Here is a 22,156-nt window from a genome sequence, read left to right on the forward strand (position 1 = left end):
GCAAAAGACATTGTCTCTCTCTTTCTCCTTCTCTTTTTTTGGGTGTATATCCTGATATTCAGAAGCTAAATGGACTCCAACTAATCCTGTTGAGGCGGATCGGTCCACTTAAGAAATAAAGTTCTTCAAGCGTGGATTTTCTCTCCCTCCCTCTCTTTTCTTTTTTCTCTGTCAGCCGAAGAAAATTTTCACTCTCGAAAATGGCTTATATAGTGCACATTCAGTTATTCATCTTTTGTGCAACAGCATATCATTTCTTGTATGCATATAGCAAAAAAATATAGACTTGCAGGATTAGTTGCAATTTTAAGTTGTTCACTAGTAAGTTATGTGCATCGGGCCTGTGCCATGCACGGTTGACCCCGCGGCTTAGATCGGACAACTAAAAATCAATGGCAGCTGATGTTGCGATTGCATATGATGGTGTGTGGTGCTGCTGATGACAAACCTATCCGTAAGATAGATAAAATATAAAATCAGTCTAAATATAACGGAAGTATATGAGAGCGGATTCCAACTAAATAAAAGAGGAAAAGAAACTATTTATAGATAAGGGTTAATTACCTAGAAAAGTACAGCATTTGTATTTTTTTTCCTAAATATAGCACGATCTTTAAAAAGTAGTACAAAGAGGCACAACATTTATATTTCCTAAATATAATACGACTTTTAGAGAGTAATATAGAAAGACAGGACCTTTGCACTTTTTTCAAAATATAGCACGATCTTTAAAAAAATATTATAGAAAAACACGATTTTCAGGTACAATCTTTTTTTTAACGTGCTAGAATCGTAATTAAACTTGAAAGTCGTGCCTTTCTGTGTTATTTTTTAAAGGTCGTGCCTTTCTATATTATTTTTTAAAAGTTGTGCTATATTAACAGTGCAAAAAGTCATGCCTTTATGTGTTACTCTCCAAAGATCGTGTTATATTTAGAAAAAAATATAAATGCGGTGTTTTTTTCTGCTATTTTTTAAAGATCATGCTATATCTAGAAAAAGTGCAAAGATCATGCTTTTTATAGGTAATTAATCATTTAGAAAAAGATTGGTTTTCCCCTGATTATTTGAGGCCAAGGTAGGTGCGATCCCTGCCATTTAGGTACATTTCTGATATATATAAGAAGTTTTCTTTCTTTTTCTTTTTTTGGGTAAACTCCTAATACAAAGAAAGTCATATAATAGACTTTTCCAAGGCCAGCCGATTGACGAAGACGAGGATTTGTTACTGTAACACTCACTCTCTCGAATTAAAATTAAAGATGTTTCAAGAAAATGAGTTTGGAGCACCAACGTGGATTGGTATAAGCGATTCGACACATTTTCTCCTTAAGCAAAATCTTGAAGTCTCGAGTTCGAGTCTTGTAAAACGAAGAAAATCCACATTGGAAGAGTTTTACTCCATATGGGGCCGATCCGATTTGACTGGATTGAGAGTTTGATGTAGTGATACAAGTTACCAATTCAAAATTATAAAGTTCTTGGTTTGACACTTGGTTTCGAACAAAGGCGGCCTCCTAATTGATAAAACTCTCCCAATTATAAATTTTTACTCAAACTAGACTACACTATAAACCTCCCTATAATCGGAAAATTAGATTTTACCGTAGCAATTTTCATCGCCGGAACTGTCTCTATCTGTTTATTTTCTCATCCCTTTCTTTGTTTTTTAATTAGCCTCGATTATAACAAGGAAGGGACAAAAAAAAAAACACGCAAACACGGATCAATCCTCTTCCTATTTTGAGGTTCACAAAAGTTCACTTGGTTTTATATACTTTTTTATCAGTATTCAATAAAAAAAATATAGTTTATATCAGCTATCTCAAAGCTTAATGAACGTAATCCATGTTCAAGTTGCATCAGCCCGCCAAAGTTAAATCCATTCCAATTGTAGATTTTCTCTATTCAGAATACTCGAATCCAAGACTGAAGATACCTGAATCACTTTAATCAAGGTTGTTTATTGGAATATTATTTTATTTATATTTGTACTTATATTGCAACCATGCGGGTGGATTAGTTTCCTGAACATTATTTTACTTGCAAAACACATCAAAATCAATGTCCATACATTGTACTTGAACCTGATAGCTTTTGAAATTAAATCATTTGAAAAGAAAAAGGAAGGAAACATAGACTTTTGTGATGATTCCTTGTTGGTTGTTCTTATGGCACCAAACCTCGGACCTGTCAAAGGTAGAATTTAAGACAACGCTGCATTACTTTTGCGCAAGTGGGTCTTGTTTTTCTTCTGATTTTTACATTCTGTGTGGGAAATTATTGATGGAAGAATTTGGGTGTTCAGAATTTTCAAGAGTTTCTCTTCGCAACTAAATGCAATGGTAATGACAGAAACTCGTAATATTCGATCTTCCTTTGGCCTCCTGTTGATCCTTTCTCGGCTTGTGGCTATCTCTGCTGCCGATAAATGCAGCTGCGACGATGAAGGGAGCCTGTGGACGCTGGAGGCTATATTCATGTACCAGCGGACAAGCGACTTCCTGATTGCAGTCGCCTACTTCTCCATCCCAGTCGAGCTGCTCTGGTTCGTGAGCTGCTCTAACATCCCGTTTAAGTGGGTCCTGTTCGAGTTCATCGCCTTCATAGTCCTCTGCGGCCTAACCCACCTCCTCAGCGGGCTTGCCTATGGTCCCCACTCCTTCGAGCTAATGATGGCCCTCACGGTGTCCAAGATCCTGACCGCCCTTGTTTCCTCTGCGACTGCGATAACACTCGTAACCTTAATCCCTCTGCTTCTCAAGGTGAAGGTGAGGGAGCTGATGCTGCGGAAGAAGGCATGGGACCTCGGGCGCGAGGTCGGGATCATAATGAAGCAGAGAGAGGCAGGGCTGCACGTGAGGATGCTCACCAGGGAGATCCGCAAGTCACTTGATCGCCACACAATCCTTTACACCACCCTGATCGAGCTGTCCCGGATTCTTGGGCTCTGGAACTGTGCTATCTGGATGCCGGACGAGGAGCAGGCAAACACGATGAACCTCACTCACGAGCTCAGGAATAGAAATGATCCATCGGAAACCCCAATTAGAATCTCGATCTCCATGGACGATCCTGACATTGCCGAGATAGTTGAAGTCTCCGATGGAATGAAGATCCTGGGCCCTGATCGACCACTCACAGTTTTAAGTAGCGGAGGATTGTCCGGGGAAGAGGACGGCCAGGGGCCAGGCCAAGTGGCGGCAATTCGAATGCCGATGCTTCGGGTGTCCAACTTTAAAGGCGGGACCCCGGAGCTCGTCCCTTCTTGTTATGCAATACTAGTTTTGGTTCTTCCCTGGCAGGTAAGTGAACATAATAAACCTCGGACCTGGACTGCACCAGAGATCGAGATTGTCAAAGTCGTTGCTGATCAAGTGGCTGTTGCACTTTCTCATGCTTCGGTCCTTGAGGAGTCCCAGCTCATGAGGGAGAAGCTCGAGGAGCAGAACCTGGCCCTGCAACAGGCCAGAAAGAATGCTGTGCTGGCAAACCAGGCCCGGAGTTCATTCCATGAGGTCATGAACGAACGGATGAGGAGGCCAATGCACGCGGTCTTGGGCCTGCTCTCAATCTTGCAGCATGAAGAAAATTTGATGAACAATCAGAAGCTGATTGTCGATACAATGGCAAGGACCGGCAACAACCTATCGATCCCTATGGATGATGAAGCGGAAATCTCACTGAGGAGGAGCAGCGGCAGATTATCACCCCTGGAAATAAAGCCTTTCCATTTACATTCATTGATAAGAGAGATGGCTTGTCTAATAAAGTGCTTGTGTAATTCTAGAGGATTCGGATTCTCGGTTGAGGTTGAGAGGTCTCTTCCTGATCATGTGATGGGAGACGAGAGGAGGGTCTTTCAAGTTATCTTGCATACTGTCATGATTCTTTTGGACGTGAACAGTCTCGGCGGCCTTGTTAAGCTTCGGGTCTTGTCAGTAAATAGAAGTTTAAAAGCGAGTGATCAACAGGGACCTCAAAGGAATTGGAAAACGAGGTCAACTAGTGAATATGTTTTTACCAAGTTTGAGTTCGAGATCAAGAATGATCATGAGACTGGCAAGGCGAGCTCGGTTTCAGGGGATCAGCTCTGTGAAGGGGTCAAGAAGGACTTGAGCTTTAGCATTTGCAAAAGGCTTGTGCAGGTAATTTAGCATTTCTGCCCTCCTCATGCTAGGATTTGTCAATCGGACTCAGTGTACATCGGATCATAAACATGAATAGCCATTGAGATCTTGTTTTCCTCGTTCGATTCTCTTTCTCATAATCTGGTGATGATCAATTTATTTGCAGATGATGCAAGGTGACATTTGGATTGCGCCAAACTCTAGGAGTTCTGCTAGGACTGCTGGATTGATTCTCGGGTTCCAACTCCGACCTTCAATACCGCCAGTTGACTTCATACTTCGCGAGAAAGATCCCCTTTTCCAGGGCACGACAATATTGGTTGCCGATAGTGATGACACGAACAGAGCTGTTACTCGAAAGCTTCTCGAGAAGCTAGGCTGCGCAGTCTCCACAGTAGGATCTGGGTTTGAGTGCCTCACTACCATAAGCTCTGTTGGACGCTCTTCCTTCATGGTTGTCGTTCTTGAACTTCGGTTGCCGGGACTGGACGGATTTGAAGTAGCAACTAGGATCCGTAAAGTCTGGAGCCATAACTGGCCACTGATCCTCGCATTAACAGCTAGCAGCGATAAAGGCTTGCAGGAGAGGTGTCTGGAAATCGGGATGAACGGGTTTATCAGGAAACCAGTCACGCTGCAAGGGATCACAGAGGAGCTCCAAAGAGTAATGTCGCAAGCCAATTTATAACAGAATCTTATGATCATGATCAGAACCGTGTAGAAGTGGATCGTAATAGTCTCATCCAAATTTACGAGTTTTAGGATGATATCGCAGCATTATTCCTGCGAAGTGGAAGCCGGATCCCAATTGTCATATATATTCCCAACCTGTGTAGTACAGTGAGCACATTAGATAATCTTACATATATATGTAGAAAATAGTCTAGATAGATATGTAGATCTGATAGATACTTCATCGTCCATTCAAATTACAATAGGGATCAAGAGAAAGAGTTTAATGCAACGGTATTTGCTCATGATTTGAAACCAAGAGATCCTTAGTTTTTTTTTTTTTTGCTAACTGGGGGTGTTCGGGCTTCGCCCGACTAATTCGCGCACGGAGCGAGTAATTACGCCAAAGGCGCTCCGGTGGCCCCAAGGGGATTCGAACCCAAGTCTCGGTGCAAACTTGGGTGCACATTAACCACTAGACCGAATCCATTGGGATTAAGAGATCCTTAGTTTGATTCTCATAAGTGGAGCTCTTTGTCCTTTATTTCTTCTCTAACTCTAATTTTCTTTTAGGCCCATGAATTCTGATTATAATCGAAAAGAATACTAGCCATAAAGAACTACAAGAAAGAATTACTTTTTCTACTACAAGAAGATACATGCGAGAAAGAAAGCGTAGTACAGTGGCACCGCCCTCATTGTAAGTTCAATTTTCGCCAAAACAACTAAATGTGTCTCTTTATTCTCATTTCCATTTTCACTTATTAGGCCCATGAGCCTTCATTCTTTGTAATCGAGAAGGGGAAAAAAAAAGTCAGTCGTGTATTTCAATTCCGCCAATAAATCTTGATTTTGGGAACCTCTCATCGGTTACATTGCATTGACTATTTTTATGAATACTTCTAGGATTTTTATTTTGTCGTTAAAATTGGTTTTTTACGAGTGGATCCTCTAATTGCGCCGCGTGTTCTGTCTAATTTCAAAGATTAATACCTTTGATTCTCAACTTAATTTTATCATATTTTTAATAATTACCTTACATATACAGCATAGAGTTTCTAATTCAAGTACAACATACTATAGGAAACGATCGCCATCAATATGTTCAAAATATACAAAAGTGATTTATTGAGTTTCTTGTACAACTTACTATAGGAAACGATCACTATCAATATGTTCAGAATTTACAAAAGTGATTTATTGAGTTTCTTGCACGTTCATCTTTTCATCTTCTTCATTTTCCCATGGATTTTGAATTGGAAAAGAATTAAATTGATGAAACTGGTATTGATGGGGAAGCACTGCTTGAAGAGGATTATGTGATTACCGATGCCGCTGACTCTAGTAAAGAAGCGGCAATGATCAAGATTTGAATAGAGCTATTTATCAGGATGGAGTTGCAATCTCTAGAAGAGCCTCATAACTCATAAGTACAAAGACGACTATCCTTCTGAGAATTTTTTAATGTATATCCTCGATCATCCTTTCATATTTATACATCCTAAACAATAAATTCTCATTAAATTTTAAACTTAGCATGTGTCAGTTTATGTTTGTTGCCTTGATATTAACATATCGATTAAATTACACTAGGAATAAACGAATTTAGAAAACTCAGAGATTTATACTAGATTAACAAAATTAATTAGAGATACGATCTATCATATCATAAATTGTAAGGCTATACAATTCAAAGTAAGGAAATTTTAATTTAAATAAACCACTCTTCATCTTGGTCATCTTTCAACCATCAAAAAGCTTATATTCCTGGGGAATTCAAAATGCATGGAAACATGAAGAAGATGAAAGGATGAACATGTAAGAAACTTAAGTAATACCACTTTTCTATATTTTTGTGCATATTGATGGTGGTTGTTTTCTATGATATGTTGTAATTGAATTGCAAACTCTATGTTGTATGTAAGGTAATTTGTAAACTTTTAACTAAAAATGATAAAATCAAAAATTGAGAACTACATATGTTGATCTTTGGAGTTAAATAGGACATGTCGCGCAATTAGAGGTGCCGCTTCTAAAAAAATCGATTTTCGAGTGGTGGACGATATAAAAAATCTATATTTTGTGGGTAATGATTTTCATTAATTTTCTGAATATGGGATGCGGTTGAATGATTAGGTAGCTTTACCGTATGGTATATGTCCTATTTTCGAAAGCCATGCATGAATATGAAACGATGGATGAACCTTGCGGGTAACTATGTACATAGACTCTTTATTTCAACGTCTTATTCCACTTGGGGGTCCCCCTTTCTCTTTCACCCCCTAAAATAATATTGGAAGCATTCTATCTTTCTTAATTAAAGTCCGGGGTCAATGGAGCTTTCGCGAACTTAAACGAAAATTCTTAATTATCGTGGATGGTTCAGAATATAGGGGGAAAGCACGGAACTTTCGACGTGATTATACAATGGTATAGATATTTTTCACAAAATAGCAGGTGGCACCAGCTAACCAACCATATGATATGTGATGATGTATGCGGTGGGAATGATGAATTGAATCTGGATATGAATGGGACTATCAGGAGAATTGACGTTAGATCTCTTTTGAGGGTATTTTAATGATTAGATGTTGACTCATAATAATAACCATTAGATCATGGGCATCTTAAAGCTTTTTTTATTCCTTTAACAACATGTCCCTAGTGTTATTCAGTTTTGAGACCTGTGACCTTCTCTAGTTTATGACGGAAGGATGTCCACAAGAATAAACTTTTTTGCGATGGGAATCGTATTATAGAAATATTGATATAACAATATAGAGATATAATAAATCTCAAAGAGGTTAGTCTAGTGGTACGAAAGAGCTCCCATATCTATCCGATCCCGCATTTGATCTCCCTTGACGCCAGCAACAGTTACATTTATGGGGCATTTACTTGACCCGAGCGTCATTGCAAGTTTCCGCTTCTCAGAGATTAATTGGATGAAACCTGAATACTCTCAATCATTAAAAAGAAAAACATAGAAACATAACAAGTCGTTATTTAGATGGATCAAATAATTTTCCCTCTCGGTCTAGTAAGAATTAAGTACTTAATTAGTTAAAGAAAGAAATGTATAGGAAGAAAGTAGAAATGATAACGGTGAGAAAATATTTTACAAGGAGTTGAGAGTATCAAATGAGTGAAAAATAACTTACTTCATTAAGTTAAAATTTTTTACTTATTCATTAAGTGATTTTTGACTGAATCATTAAGTAAATAAAACCATTATCTTTCATTTTTCATCTTTCTCTTTCTCTTCTATTCATTTTTCTTTGTAACTAACTTTGAAACACTAATTTAATTAAGCGGTAACCAAACACATTTGATGATTCAATTAAGGTTCATGTGTGAAAATTGAAACCGGCGGTTGACCTAACGGCTCAAAATATATTGCACACCAAATTATATTTTGGACCCTAAGGTTCAAATTCTATCAGTTTACAACCCCCCCCCCCCCCCCCCCCCCCCCCCCCCCCCCCCCCCCGGTATTTTCAAGTTTAAGACTATGTTAGTGCAGTGGTTTAAAGGGTCGATCGAAACCAAAGAGGTCCAAGCGTCGATTCTCACATATAAAACTTTTGTACTCCTTTATTTCGCTTTATTTTTTATTTTATATTAGGCTCATGGACTTCCATTATGATTTTTTAAAAAAATATCCCTATCAGAGAAGCGTGAAGAATTTTCTAATGTAATTCAAAAAATCTAGAAAGCACTAACGTTGCTTTCATTAAAGAACCTAACTTGAACGCCATTGTTCTACCGCGTAATCTTTTTCCCGAGTTATCCGTAAATTCCCATTTGATCGCATATTTGAGGTATCAGGTCCAAGTTTAGTTACTTATCATGAACAGGATAGACTCAACATAGAAAGTCTATTTGAACTGTCAATCGGAACAATTAATTATGTGCATGCGTTCACGTTAGATTTCCTTGCATGAGACACGTGCTCGACACAGACGGAGGTTCCTTCAATTACTCGAACTAGAGGTAGCACCTTGTCGTTAAAGGTTTAAAATAAGAAACTGCATTCAACGGGCAACGTAGTACAGCCTATAAAGCTCGGACAATTCATAGAAATAACGAGACATGCTAATGTCATTTACATGACCATACTGGACCGGCACAGATGGACAACGAATGTACTTTTACACTGCTTCGGGATCTTTAAGCGCATTTTCTCTGAAACCATCAGTGGCTTTTCGCAAGATAATCTCTGTTCAGGATTCGACTAAGACTCACAAAGAGCATTGCGACGGATGAAAACCTCAATGTACAAGGTCAGCTAAGGGTGTAGACACCTTTTTTTATCTTCACATGAAGTATCCAGTGAACCTGAAAAACAATACGAGAATATTGAATTATCAGCATCAAGAGACGTATCGAGCTTATTATGGAATAGATGAACTAATTAATATAAATGGCGGCAGTTTTTCATTTGCTTACTTTATGAGGTAGTATACTGTAATGAAGGAGACCACAAAATATGCAGCAACTTTACATATCTTCTGGTTTGATTTCTTGTCAAACACCTGTACCGAGATAGAGTTCGATTAAAGTCCCAAAACACCAAAAGGTTTTAATGAAAGAGGACATTTATAGGAAAAAACAGAACCTTCTTAAAACGATCCATAGTCCCCGACAGTAAACCCCTCGATGCATCCATGCCGCTCCCCTGTTATTGCAAGAGGTTCTGTCGTAATGGAGAATGTGATTTCAATGCACAAGTAAAATTTAGATAACAAAGCTTACCATTATATCGAGCATACGGTTATGACTTTCCACCTCCTCGTGTATGTCACCGGTCAGCTGAGATAATTAAAGCAATGGGCAAAAGGTAGACTGAGAATGACTCGAAAAGGAAGTGATCAGAAATTAGGAATTACAGTACTATGTTGTGTTTCGTTAGCAGTCTCTGGATTACTAAAAAGCCACTTCCTAATTTTATGTCAGAAATGGCTCTTGCATCTCCTGTATATGAAAGTAAAATATGCAGAAGACTGCACTGAACAACCACAAACCTTTATTTATTCGCATGGCTATGCACTTTCGGATGTGGGGTTTTCCAACTGACCTTCTTAACGTATTGACCATATAACTCACATTACCAAGCAAATTCAGTCCAATTTAAGCAAGCATTTACCAGACAATTGCTTAACGAAAATAGATGCCCCGGAGAATCTATCTTCAGGAATTTCTGACTTCTCTTGTTGCACATGAAGCTTTATAAGGGGAAAAAAAATACAGAAAATATCTCAGAACCCGCCCACTATGAATTATGCATTTGTGTGAGTTGAATGTGTATAAGAAGCCCATTGAACAAGAAAGTTCAAAAGTTCACCACTGGCCAATAGTATAGCATTAGCTCAAGAAATTGTGCGTAAATAGACACATAAAGGATCTTAAGCACAACTTACTCTCTTCAGGAACATGACTCTTTCCTGCAAATTCTCCACTGCTTGGTCATTGTCATGCTCATTAATTTCTCGGTGTGAAGAGGAGGTTCCACGCCCTTCCTCAATGCCTCCATAACTGTCAAAAAGACCAGCCTTCGAGGCATGAGAGTCCCTGCATTTAGTCAACCAAAGAATGCATTTCAAAATTAAAACGAAAAAAGAAACAACTGTAGAACCCTGTAAAAATAAGAGGAATTAAAACCAGGGGACATTTTGATGATATACTGGTAATTGTTAGGTCAAGAAACACATCAAAATAAAAATGAAGAACTGATTAGATTTCGGCTTATGACATTTTTAGCCATTAACTTCAATGAAATTCTTAATTGAACTTCCTCATCTCTTTCCCTCTTTCATCTCTGTATTTCAGATAAATTTAGAAGCTGCATCTTTCAAGCGTCACGAGCTCAAAGTAAAACAGAGGCCACCTAAGGTGGGTGATCAAACGTGTTCCATGAAATAAGAAGCAAGCAGGATGTGTTTCACTTCCTATATCAAGAGTATAAGCAAGAAAACAGAAAAATCAGAAAGCAATGAATTACCCTAGCCACCTAGTTAGAAGCATTAACATTAAAATATCCAAAAAGATTTATCGAAATGAAATTTGGTCTAATTGGAGGAAGTAAAAGTTGAGAAGGAAAGCTTCCTACTAAAGATGGAGCAACATTCAACTGGAGTACACTATCAATCCTGCTGAAGAGAGATATTAAGGCACTGATCTCAACTCTTATCTTCTTGAATATAACAACTTATTATGATTAAACGAACTCATGACCAAGTAAATCTCAAATTTTGAACTATTTTTAGTGACAACTTAATGTTCAATGACACACTTTAGTGCCTGTTTTCAACAAATATCAAGGCCGAGAAAATTTTTCACCTTTCTATCTCAATAAGATTTCCGAACATCTGCTGTTCCCCCAATGTTTAAACTTCAATCTCTATCCAATAAGCGACCAAAGAAAGAATCTATGCCTAATATCAGCACAATAACTCCAGTCCCAGAATCATCCGTCAAAATCATTAATCATAATCTCTTCCAAATACCACGGCCGATTCATCAACAATCTTAAGCGGAACTCAACAAGATCTGGCAGTACATGTAGTCAAACCACCCCAAACCTCAATCATATCCAACCTGCCCCGTGAAGGATCTAATTTGAGGTAAACTCAAAGCACCGTATGGGAAGAAAAAACGGAGTCCATGTACCAACTCACTACCGTTATTCGCGTCTCCAACCACAATTATACAGAAAAAGGGCGCATTTTACAAAATCACAACAACCGAAAATAAAAAAATAATAATAATAAAAGAAATTCAAGCTACTGCAAATAATCAAAACATGAACAAATCTTGGCATCCTATCGAGCGGTAAATTTCCTTCAACATCCTATTCCAGCAAAGCAAGGCGCAAGCTTGAGCTCGGTGCTGATCCTCAAGATAATCAATCACCCGATTCATATACTCTACAGACTAAACGAGACAGCGCGAGAATCAAAATCCAGCATCAGAAAGGCTTAATCCGCCTCCAATCATGTTAATTCTTGATCAGAAACAGCTGAGAACAAGCGACTTTCACAGCAGCGAAGGAGTACGAACCTTTTGTAACTCATCGCGTTCACCGGAGAAGGCGTCGATCGGAAGATTCTTCCCCGACGACAAGGGCTCGAGCGGTATATTGCTTTTGGAGAAAGTTAAGGAAAGGGAAAATGGCCAGTCCGATTTCGGATTCTTCGATCAGTTCATTAGATCTGACATCTGAGGAGCTCCGAAGCTCCTACCAGCACAAAACACAAGTTTAAGTGAAATTCGGTTTTGCACCCTCAACTTTGATCTTTAGCCTATTATTCATCCCAAAGATCCTATTAACTTTATTCCACTATTGAATCTCCAAACGTGATGGTCTAGTAGTTATAAGCTTACTCCCATATGATTTAGTAAGTTCACAATCCTAGTTCGAATCCCCTTACGCATTTATGTCAAAATATTTGCTAAAAATGTGCTCTTCATTTAAGCTTGGGGACACCGACTTTTGTTAATTATACTAGGCATTCGGTAGTGCTATGCTGACGAAGTCAATGCTTGCGTTGCTTATTACATTATGTAGCAGGGGTGATAAAGTTATCATTACTGATGCCCATCATTTTACCTATTAAAAGAAAAACTTTGTACCACTATTGTAATATCGTCACGGGCTCAAACTCAACAGCTCGTGCAGGCACAGAGATTTTACATCTCTACCATCACACTTGAGGAGGTTTACACCACCATTGTAATACTGTCACGGGCTTAAACTCAGCAGCTCGTGCAGGGACAGAGATTTTAGCTCATGCACAATGAAGACGACATATATACGGATAGCAAGATCTCCACTGTCGCACTTGAGGAGGAATAAAAATTTCAACTAGTGACATTCTCCCCCACCCAATTTGCAAACGCCCTCGCTGTGATCTGTTCACATAGCGGCCCAACATTTCGACGTCATATTCACCCCATACTACATCCCTGTGGGCTATAACTCAACCGACATAAACATGCATCGTACATGGACACGAGTACAGATCAAGCTACCCCGCACTTTACACACTTCCGTTGAGTATCGTCTCATGTGTTTTTTTTATTATCCTGACAAGACACCATGACCGACACCTTATTGAACAAGTAACAACTACTCTTGAGACTCGAACTTGGAGTTCTCGCCTTCCCCACCCAGGAAAGCAATCCCTTAGCTAAGCCGTAACGTCCCCACGCATTTACTATGCCTCGCTAATGGAAGTTGTCATGGATTCCTTCCACTAGTAGGCTCTGATACCAATTTTCACCAGCTCAAACTCACCAGCTCATGGATTGGCTCTAGTGCTCCGATGCCTGTTCCCCATAAATAAATTCTCGAACGAACTGGGAGAGCTTTTTCACTTAATGAACCCATTCAGTTCGAATTGAATTAGTCAAAGACCCATTGAATTTCCAAATATCACAATATACACAAAACATTCACTTCCTTCTTTTTTTTCCCCACCTCTTTCTAAACTCAACTTTCCAGTTCTCAACATCCGCGCTCATCTAAACCTTGGTTTGTCAATGCGATCCAAAGTTAATGTTGCCAGATCTATCAAAGATTTAACAAAATATCAACACCTCATCCTAGAGGCACCATCCAAGAGTAAAATTAAGGGCTTCGCAAATTGATCGGAAAATAAAATAAAAAAATTTCAGGTAAGAGAGAATTCTCCAATATGTTCTCCCCATGAAATCACTTGAACGCGTTAGGGAGCTGATTCCTCCTATAAACAGTTAGCTGTTTGAGCCAAATTGAAAGAACTTCAAAGACTACAGAAGGCAACCTCAAGACAACTCTAACTACAAGGACCATTCTGAGACTGCTAGCAAATTATAGAATTTGGGATTGAACTTTAAACCACATGCTCGGATGGAGGGACTTACGGAGGGGGAGTTTTACTCCTCCAAACTCTCTCGTTCTGTTAACTCCATCCAAACAAAGCCTAATATTCCAAACCAAAAACACAAATTTGATGAACATTTCTATGCAAACAATAAACCAGATCAATCATGCTGCTCTTTCGAAATTGCAGTGAACTAGGACATTTAACGAATTTGAACAACTTTTGGAATGAACGCCAGAATTCCAGCATGAACTGCATTAACCTGAAAATACTGGGGTCAATGCAAGCAATTCTGTATTTGATGGGGCCTTGGAGATGCCTCTCTGCATTTCCTCCACAACGATCACTAGCTTCACAAAAGACTCTGATTCCGGGATATGACTTACACCCATGATAGAGCATGCAAGAGACGGATCCCTCAATGTACAAGATCAGCCAAGCATTTAAACACTCCTTTATCTCCACATGAAGTATCCAACGAACCTGAAAAAAGAAAGAAGAATTGGAAGGACTCATACTTCAAGCTATTATAATTTCAAGCTATCAAAAATCAACTTGATATAGATGGGAGTAGGCTTTGATGAAACTTACTTGATGAGGAAGTATACTGAAATGAATAAGACTACAAAATATGCAGCAAGTTTACATACTTGCCGGTTTGATTTTTTATCAAAAACCTGCAATTAGATTAACTCTATTCAATTAAACAGGTCCCCAGCAGCTTAAGAAATGAATGCACAATGTAAATTGGACAAATTAGCAGAGAAAATGTGGGTTCTGACACCTTTTTGAAACGATCTACAGTGCGAGACATGGTACCTCTTGATGCATCCATGCTCTTTCCCTACTATCACAAGAAGCTCCATCATGATCAAGGTTATATCGAGTGAATAAAGGAAGAACAAGGAAAGGATTTATACCATTTTGTCGAGGAGATGATTATGATTTTCCACCTCATTGTGTATGTCACCAGTTAACTGTGAAAATTAAATGAGCGAAAAAATATTAGACTGGCCAAGTTATTATTAAGCTATCAAATACAGGCTAATCTAACAACTAACATGTGCACATGAGGGTCATCCCTGGCAAATTCAATCCAGTGTAAGCAACCAAACACTAGAAAACTGCAGGGTAAGTGCACTCGAGTACATTTCTTTACAAATTTCTTAGCTCTTCTGTTTTTGAACATAAAAGTTTTACCGGGATAGAAGTATAGAATAATTTTTCCAGGCCCAATTGCCACTAGTCATAGGATATGTATGAGAAGTTGTTTGCAGAAGTCCCAAATAATATAAATAATGCCCTCAATGGGAAAAAATCTCCTGATAAATGAGAAAGTTTCTTAAAAGTCAACTAAAAGAAGTGGCAAATGAATAGAAAGATCCCCTCAATGATTTCCTCAAGGATTTTAAGCAAGAACTTACCCTCTTCAGGAACGTCACTCTGTCATGCAAACTGTCCACAGCTTTGTCATTGTCATGCTCATTAATTTCATGGGAGCGTGAAGAGGAGCTTCCACGCCCTTCCTCGATATTACTGTAATTATCAAAAAGAGAGGCCCTAGAGGCACGAGAGTCCCTGCATTTAGTCCACCAAAAAGAATGCATTTCAAAATTAAAACAAAAGAAGAAACGGCTGTAGATAAATAGATAGACTATAAAAATAAGAGGAATTAAAACCAGATGATATTTTGATGATATACTGGTAATTGTTAGGTCAAGAACACTGCAAAATAATAATGCAGAACGGATAGATGACGGCCTATGACATTTTTAGCCATTAACTGCTATGAACTTATTCATTGAACTTCCTCTCACTCTTCCCCTCTTTCATCTTGTATTCAGATAAAGAACGCGCCCTAAGTAAAACAGAGGCCACCTAAGGTGGGCGATCAAACGTGTTCCTTGAAATAAGAAGCAAGCAGGATGTGTTTCACTTTCTACATAGTCACCCAGTCAGACGAATCAAAAAGCAATGAATTACCCCTAGCCAACTAGTCAGAAGTATTACCAATCAAATATGCAAGATACATCGAAAAGAAATTTGGTCTAATTAGAGGAAGTAAAAATTGAGAAGGAAAGCTTCCTTCTAAAGATGGAGCGACATTCAACTGGAGTACACTATCAATCCTGCTGAAGAGAGATATAAGGCACCGATCTCAACTCTTATCTTCTTGTGGAGTGTAACAACTTATTATGTTTAAACGAACTCATGACCAAGTAAATCTCAAATTTTGAACTATTTTTAATGTTCAATGACATGCTTAATTGCCCGTTTTCAGAAAATATAAAGGCTGAGAAGTTTGTTTACCTTTCTATCTCATTAGGATTTCCAAACAACTGTTGTTCACCTAATGTTTAAACTTCAACTATATCCAATGAGCGACCAAAGAAGGAAAGAATCTAGGCCTAATATAGGCACCAGAACTCCAACCCCAGAAAATTCATTGATCATAATCTCTTTCAATGCCACAGCAGATTCATTAACAATCTTAAGCGAAACTCAACAAGATGTGGCAGTACATGTAGTCCAACCAACCCAACCCCGATCATATCCAACCTGACCCCTGAAGGATCTAATTTGATGTAAACTCAAAGCACCATATGTGAACAAAATACGGCGTCCATGAACCAACTCGCTGGCGATTTTCGCATCTCCACAATTATACAGAAAAAGTATGCATTTTACTAAATCACGACAACCGAAAATCAAATAAAAAAAGAAATTCAAGCTACTGCAAAGAGAATCAGAACATGAACAATTATCTGCAGCCTATCGAGCGGTAAATTTCTTTCAATATCCTATCCCCACAAAGCAAGGTTGAGCTCAGTGTTTCTCGTCAAGATCATCAATCACCGGGTCCTATACTCTACAGACTAAACGAGACAGCGCGAGAATCAAAATCCAGCACCCGAAGGGCCAAATCCGCCTCCAATCATGTTAATTCTTGATCAGAAACAGCTGAGCACAAGCGATTTTCACAGCAGCGAAGGAACACGAACCTTTTGTAACTCATCGCGTTCACCGGAAAAGGCGTCGATCGGAAGATTCTTCCCCGACGACAAGGGCTCGAGCGTTATATTGCTTCCCGAGAAAGTTAAGGAAAGGCAAATGGCCAGTCCGATTTCGGATTCTTCGATCGGTTCATTAGATCTGAGGAGCTTCGAAGCCCCTACCCGCAAAAAACACAAATTTCAGGGAAATTCGATTTTGCATCCTCAACTTTGATCTTTAGTCTATTAATTTATCCCCAAAGGTCCTTTCTAGGGGTTGTACAAAAAATTCCGACAATCGAACCATCTCGCAAAACCGTTCCGTTTCCGAGCTGAAAACTGAATTAATTGGTATAGGAGATATTTGGTTCGGAATTTCAAAACTAAAATCGCTTATGGAGCGGTTACGATTTTTAAAATTATAAAATCGCATTTAACCGCCTGTCCTGAGTGTATATATTTATAACATTATTATATATATTATTTATGAAATTTGAAAGTTTTAATTTAATAAAAGGTTAAAAAAGAATAAAATTCCTAATTCTAGTCTTAGATGAATTATTTTTTAACTTCCTCTATTTAGATATATGAATGAATGTGGTATATGGATGAATAGAAGTCAAAATAAAATCATAATTTTAGATTTTTCTAAAAAAGATTTTATAATAGCGGTTCTCTTCGGTTAACCGATTCATAAAACCAATTATTTTTCGAGACGATTTTACTCCTTCAACTCGATTTCAATTACGGTCACGGTTCATAAAGTTTTTGTCCAAAAAATTTAAAACAGTTACAATTCATGCTATAAACCGTACCGAACCATCCCGCGTCCAATCCTACATTTCACTTTATACCACTATTGTAATACTGTCATAGGCTCAGATTCAGCAGCTCATGCAAGCACGGATATTTTAGAGTCCATTACTTGGAATATGCACCGATAATATTGCAGAACATATCAACTCATGCAAGATGAAAACAACACATAAACAGATAGTAAGATCTCCATTATCGCACTTGGGGAGGGATGGAAATGTCAACTCGTGACATTCTCCCCACTCAATCTGCAAACGCCTTTATTGTGATTTGTCCTCGTAGCGACCCAACGTTTCGATGTCATATTTACACCACATCCCAATGGGGTCAGTCCCTCTATAACTCAGGGTTCGCTAGCATAAACAAAATTCATGAAAACATGAAAAGACACCCAACCCATAATCAACTAGACATTAGACCCGCGCATTGCGCGAGTTTATTACAAGGTCTTCACTAATGAAAAAAACCAAATCTTTTGGATATGCACAACAGTAATTTCAATGACGAATACGGATATGAGAAATCACATTAAAAAAAAGCAAGATTTTTTATTATGATGACAAGCTAATTCTACCAATTCCATTTGGTAAGATCCAGATAATGTTTTAATATGATATTAGTACGTCTTACAATTCATATTAAAACAGTAACCTATATTTCAAATTTCAAAATTTATTATTATTAAATAATATACCAATTCTACCAAATCGAATGGGTAAAATTCAGTGTAATGTTTTATTAATGCGGCTCTGTAATTCTATCAATTTTTAATATATTTTCTTTTGTGAACCCTGGTACGAAAGCCCAATGAGTCCCGACTAATTCAACAAAACTAGGCGGTTCACTAAGGAGTAAAGCTCTCCCAACGTAAATTTTGTCATTTTAATACATGTTTTTTTTATTAATATAACATTGTAATTCTACCAATTCGAATTGGCAAAATCCGTGTAATGTTTTTTATTTAATTATAGATTTTCACTAACACGATAATATAATTCTATATAGGTTATTAATACATCTTTTTTTTATTTAATTGGTGTAGTATTAAAAAATAATATGTTTTTATTATTAATTTTTTCTTATTGAAATAGTAATTATTTAATTAAGAAATATCATATGGTGACACGTGGCGAAAATCACATGAGAACTCTCATATGCAACAACATATAGCAAAAGCTAAAGAGACAAAAATCACACGTGTCATCACTTGATTAAGTGTTCTAGGCATTATATATTATATTTTGATATTTTGATTCGAAAATCCATATAATGCTTTTTATTTAAATTATATATTCTTAATAACACGACGATATAATTATATATTGTTTATTAATACATCTTGTTTTTTACTTAATTGGTGTAGTATTACATAATAATATGTTTTTTATTATTAATTTTTTTTATTAGGAAACATTACATGGTGACACGTGGCGAAAATCATATGGGAACATCCATATGCGATGACACATGGTGAAAGCTACAGAGGCCAAAGATCAAGCGTGTTGTTACCTAGTTAAGTGTTCCAAATATTATACATTATATATTAATTCTTAATACAATTTCTTTTTGTGAACCCTGATATGAAAGCCCAATAGACCCTGACTAATTCAATCAAGCTTGGCGGCCTACAAATGGATAAAACTCTCTTAACGTGAATTTTATCCTTTTAATACATGTTTTTTCTATTAATATGACATTGTAATTCTGCCAATTCGAATTGCTAAAATTTGTGTAATGTTTTTTTATTTAAATTATAGATTTTTATTAACATGGTGATCTATTCTATATAGATTACTAATACATCTTTTTTATTTAATCGCTATAGTATTAAAATAATATGTTTATTATTATCTTTTTTGAAATAGTAATTATGTAATTAAGAAACATTATATGGCGACGAGTGGTGAAAATCACATGGGAACTTGCTTGCATACGCGACAACACACAACAGGAGCTAAAGAGGTAAAGATCACTCTTGTCGTTACCTAGTTAAGTGTTCCATACATTATATTTTATCTATTGATATATTGATTCGAATTGGTAAAATCCATATAATGTTTTTTTATTTTAATTATAGAGTTTTACTAACATGACGATATAATTCTATATAGATTATTAATACATCTTTTTTTACTTCATTGGTGCAGTATGACAAAATAATTTTTTTTTACTATTAATTTTATTTTTCTTTTTGAAATAGTATTATGTAATCGAGAAACATTACAAGGCTATACATGGTGGAAATCACATGGGAACTTGCATATGCAACGACACATGGCAGAAGCTAAAGAGGTCAAAGATCAAGCATGTCGTTACCTGGTTAAGTATTCTAGGCATTATATACTATATATTGATTCTACCAGTTCTCAATACATTTTTTTTATGTAAATCTTGGTACGGAAGTCCAATCCCAACTAATCCAGTCGAGTTGAGCGGTCCACAAAGAGATAAAGTTCTCTCAACGAGAGTTTTGTCAGCTTAATACATGTTTTTTTTAAAATATGACATTGTAGTTCTACCAATTCGAATTGGTAAAATCCTTGTAATATTTTTTATTCAAATTATAGTTTTTTACTAACATGATGATATAATTCTATATAGATTATTAATACATCTTTTTATTTAATTGGTGTAATATTAAAAAATAATATGTTTTTTTTTTTATTTTTTGAAATATAATTATGTAATTAAGAAACATGGCATGGCGACACGTGGCGAAAATCACATGGAAACTTGCATACATGATGACACGTGGCGGAAACTAAAGAGGCAAAGATCGCACGTATTGTCACATGATTTCAGGGATTATATGTTATATATTAATTAACTATATAAATGAAAGTTGCCCTTTCTATAGAACTTCAAAATCCTAAGAGCTTCTCTAGATAAGGAAGGGCAGAAGGAGGGGAAGGGAAGAAAGAAGAGTGTCTGGTAAGGGGAGGAGAGGGATAATATATTCCTTGTTTGGATGGGTAAAGATGTGATAACTTCTTCCATCCCATGTTTGGATAGAAATTTAAAATATTGTGATAGAGAGGGGTTATTTAAATGAAAATGATTTTTTGCCGTTATATTTTTACTATGTCAGTAGAATAGTGAATAAATAAGCCTTTTCACATTCATATCCCTCCTTAATGAACTTTTTTAGGGTTTGAAAGGATAACTAATCCCTCCTGACCCTTCTCCTTCCAAAAAATACCCAAACATGGGGTGGTATAATTTACCCCTCGACACCCCTCCCTCTCCCTCTCAATTCCTCTATCCAAACATATTGTAAGGCTTCAACAAAAACTAAATGGTTAATAGCCTAAAAAAACACATATTTTTCAAAAGTTCCTAAATCTAGCACAAACTTTAAAAATTTTCTGTAAAAGCACAACGTTTCAAAACTGATCAAAATCTAGCCCGCCGTTAACATCCGTCCATAGAATACTGTGAAATGCTTACGTGGTCGTTAATTGCTGTCCAGCTGGCTGTTATCTTCCACGTGTATGCATCCCATTGGTGGGCCTATTTTCCTTTTCCCTTCAACCCATCCCCTGTTCTTCCTCTTCCCCTATCCCGTTCTTTCTCGTCCCCCATCATCGCCGCCAATACCATTGCCACAACCACTCCCCCATCCCTTGGGACGTCGAAGAAACTTCTCCCTTATGCTTCCCCTTCTTCTAGATGCCACCTCCTGCAGCTCCCATCTGCCCCGACATCATCCAATTCCATCCCTTGTTCCTTACACGGCTTGTTCTTATCCGATTTTCCGTGAACTCAATGACCCCAACAAGAAATGTGAACCGGGGACCTCGTATTTCGGTTCAACTGTCTCGGACTTCTCCAAGATGGTCGAGATTGTCTCGAAGGATTCTTCATCTTCATTCATCCTCTGCTTCTTTCTCTCGAGACCATAAACACCACTTCAGCTCTCTCTCGTCCTCTCTTAACCACCATTATCATTTTCGTTTTCCTTCCTTGCTCTTCCCTTGTTCCAAGCGGCTTCTTTCCCTACCTCTTAAGCCTCTCCTGCCTATATTTCCTTCCATCACCACCACCTCCATCCATCATTTCTTTCCATCCTTCTCCTTCTTCCACTTCCATGGCCCCTCCTTGAACTACCATCAAATCGACTTCTCTCCTTCCTTCCATGTTCCTGCTGATGTGTTGTCCCTCCTCCTTCCCTAATTGCTAATGCTCGCCCTTCAGAGTTGTTGCTGCTTTGCGGCCCCTCCCTGAGCTCCTGGAGTCATAGTCGTTGTTGTTCGCTTCTCTTATACTCCCTACTACTGTGTTGTTGTTGTTGTTGTTGTTGTTGTTGTTCCGTGTTGTTGTTGGTGCCAGTGCTCCAGGCCCCTTCTTACTCTCTGCTGTTGTTGCTGGTGCTAGTTCAAACTTCTCTCCTTGCTGTTGTCCAGCCCCTTGCGAGCTTCCCCTAAACTAGTGCAACTGTTGCTCGAGTCTTCTCCATGAACTCGAGTTCATTGTAGTTGCTATCCCGAAATTGCTCAAGCCTACGGTGGTAGTGATTTGGCGAAGGATGCCGGAGTGATGGTGGTGGTGGTGTTGGCAGCGACAATGGGGGATGAGAACAAACACGAGAGTGGAAGTGAAAAAACAAGGGATGAGTTGAAGGGAAAATGAAAATAAGCCCGCTAATAGGGTGCATACACGTGGAAGATAACGGTTAGTTGGA

The 22,156-nt window shown here is 37.9% G+C and overlaps 3 protein-coding genes across 3 annotated transcripts; 1 reads left to right on the forward strand and 2 right to left on the reverse strand.

The window, feature by feature from the left end:
- Positions 1-2,038: 2,038 nt before the first annotated feature.
- LOC116195619 (ethylene receptor 2-like) lies at positions 2,039-5,146 on the forward strand. The gene is made up of 2 exons (XM_031524912.1): positions 2,039-4,148; positions 4,297-5,146. Exons 1-2 carry the CDS (start codon positions 2,343-2,345, stop codon positions 4,816-4,818), a joined length of 2,328 nt encoding a protein of 775 aa, XP_031380772.1. The 5' UTR covers positions 2,039-2,342; the 3' UTR covers positions 4,819-5,146.
- Positions 5,147-8,809: 3,663 nt separating this feature from the next.
- LOC116187302 (bet1-like SNARE 1-2) lies at positions 8,810-12,065 on the reverse strand. The gene is made up of 6 exons (XM_031515958.1): positions 11,862-12,065; positions 10,223-10,373; positions 9,558-9,614; positions 9,421-9,480; positions 9,252-9,337; positions 8,810-9,140 (listed from the first exon to the last, which is right to left on the reverse strand). Exons 1-6 carry the CDS (start codon positions 11,873-11,875, stop codon positions 9,119-9,121), a joined length of 390 nt encoding a protein of 129 aa, XP_031371818.1. The 5' UTR covers positions 11,876-12,065; the 3' UTR covers positions 8,810-9,118.
- A 1,382-nt stretch (positions 12,066-13,447) lies between these two features.
- Positions 13,448-16,893, reverse strand: LOC116187291 (bet1-like SNARE 1-2). The gene is made up of 6 exons (XM_031515948.1): positions 16,669-16,893; positions 15,091-15,244; positions 14,587-14,643; positions 14,451-14,510; positions 14,258-14,343; positions 13,448-14,149 (listed from the first exon to the last, which is right to left on the reverse strand). The coding sequence occupies exons 1-6, from the start codon at positions 16,680-16,682 to the stop codon at positions 14,122-14,124; spliced, it is 399 nt and encodes a 132-aa protein (XP_031371808.1). The 5' UTR covers positions 16,683-16,893; the 3' UTR covers positions 13,448-14,121.
- Between the last annotated feature and the right edge of the window lie 5,263 nt (positions 16,894-22,156).

This window comes from Punica granatum, chromosome 1 (assembly GCF_007655135.1).
Source record: "Punica granatum isolate Tunisia-2019 chromosome 1, ASM765513v2, whole genome shotgun sequence".
Lineage (NCBI taxonomy): Eukaryota > Viridiplantae > Streptophyta > Magnoliopsida > Myrtales > Lythraceae > Punica > Punica granatum.

Excerpts from the sequence above, each read along its gene's own strand:
- LOC116195619 (XM_031524912.1), top strand. The coding sequence starts at position 2,343 with ATGGTAATGACAGAAACTCGTAATATTCGATCTTCCTTTGGCCTCCTG. Across the intron at positions 4,149-4,296 it reads TTTGCAAAAGGCTTGTGCAG|ATGATGCAAGGTGACATTTG; the intron begins GTAATTTAGCAT and ends ATTTATTTGCAG.
- LOC116187302 (XM_031515958.1), bottom strand. Across the intron at positions 9,615-10,222 it reads GAGTCATGTTCCTGAAGAGA|CTGACCGGTGACATACACGA; the intron begins GTAAGTTGTGCT and ends TAATTATCTCAG. Across the intron at positions 9,338-9,420 it reads CTATGGATCGTTTTAAGAAG|GTGTTTGACAAGAAATCAAA; the intron begins GTTCTGTTTTTT and ends ATCTCGGTACAG.
- LOC116187291 (XM_031515948.1), bottom strand. Across the intron at positions 14,511-14,586 it reads ATCATCTCCTCGACAAAATG|GGAAAGAGCATGGATGCATC; the intron begins GTATAAATCCTT and ends TTGTGATAGTAG. Across the intron at positions 14,344-14,450 it reads CTGTAGATCGTTTCAAAAAG|GTTTTTGATAAAAAATCAAA; the intron begins GTGTCAGAACCC and ends ATCTAATTGCAG.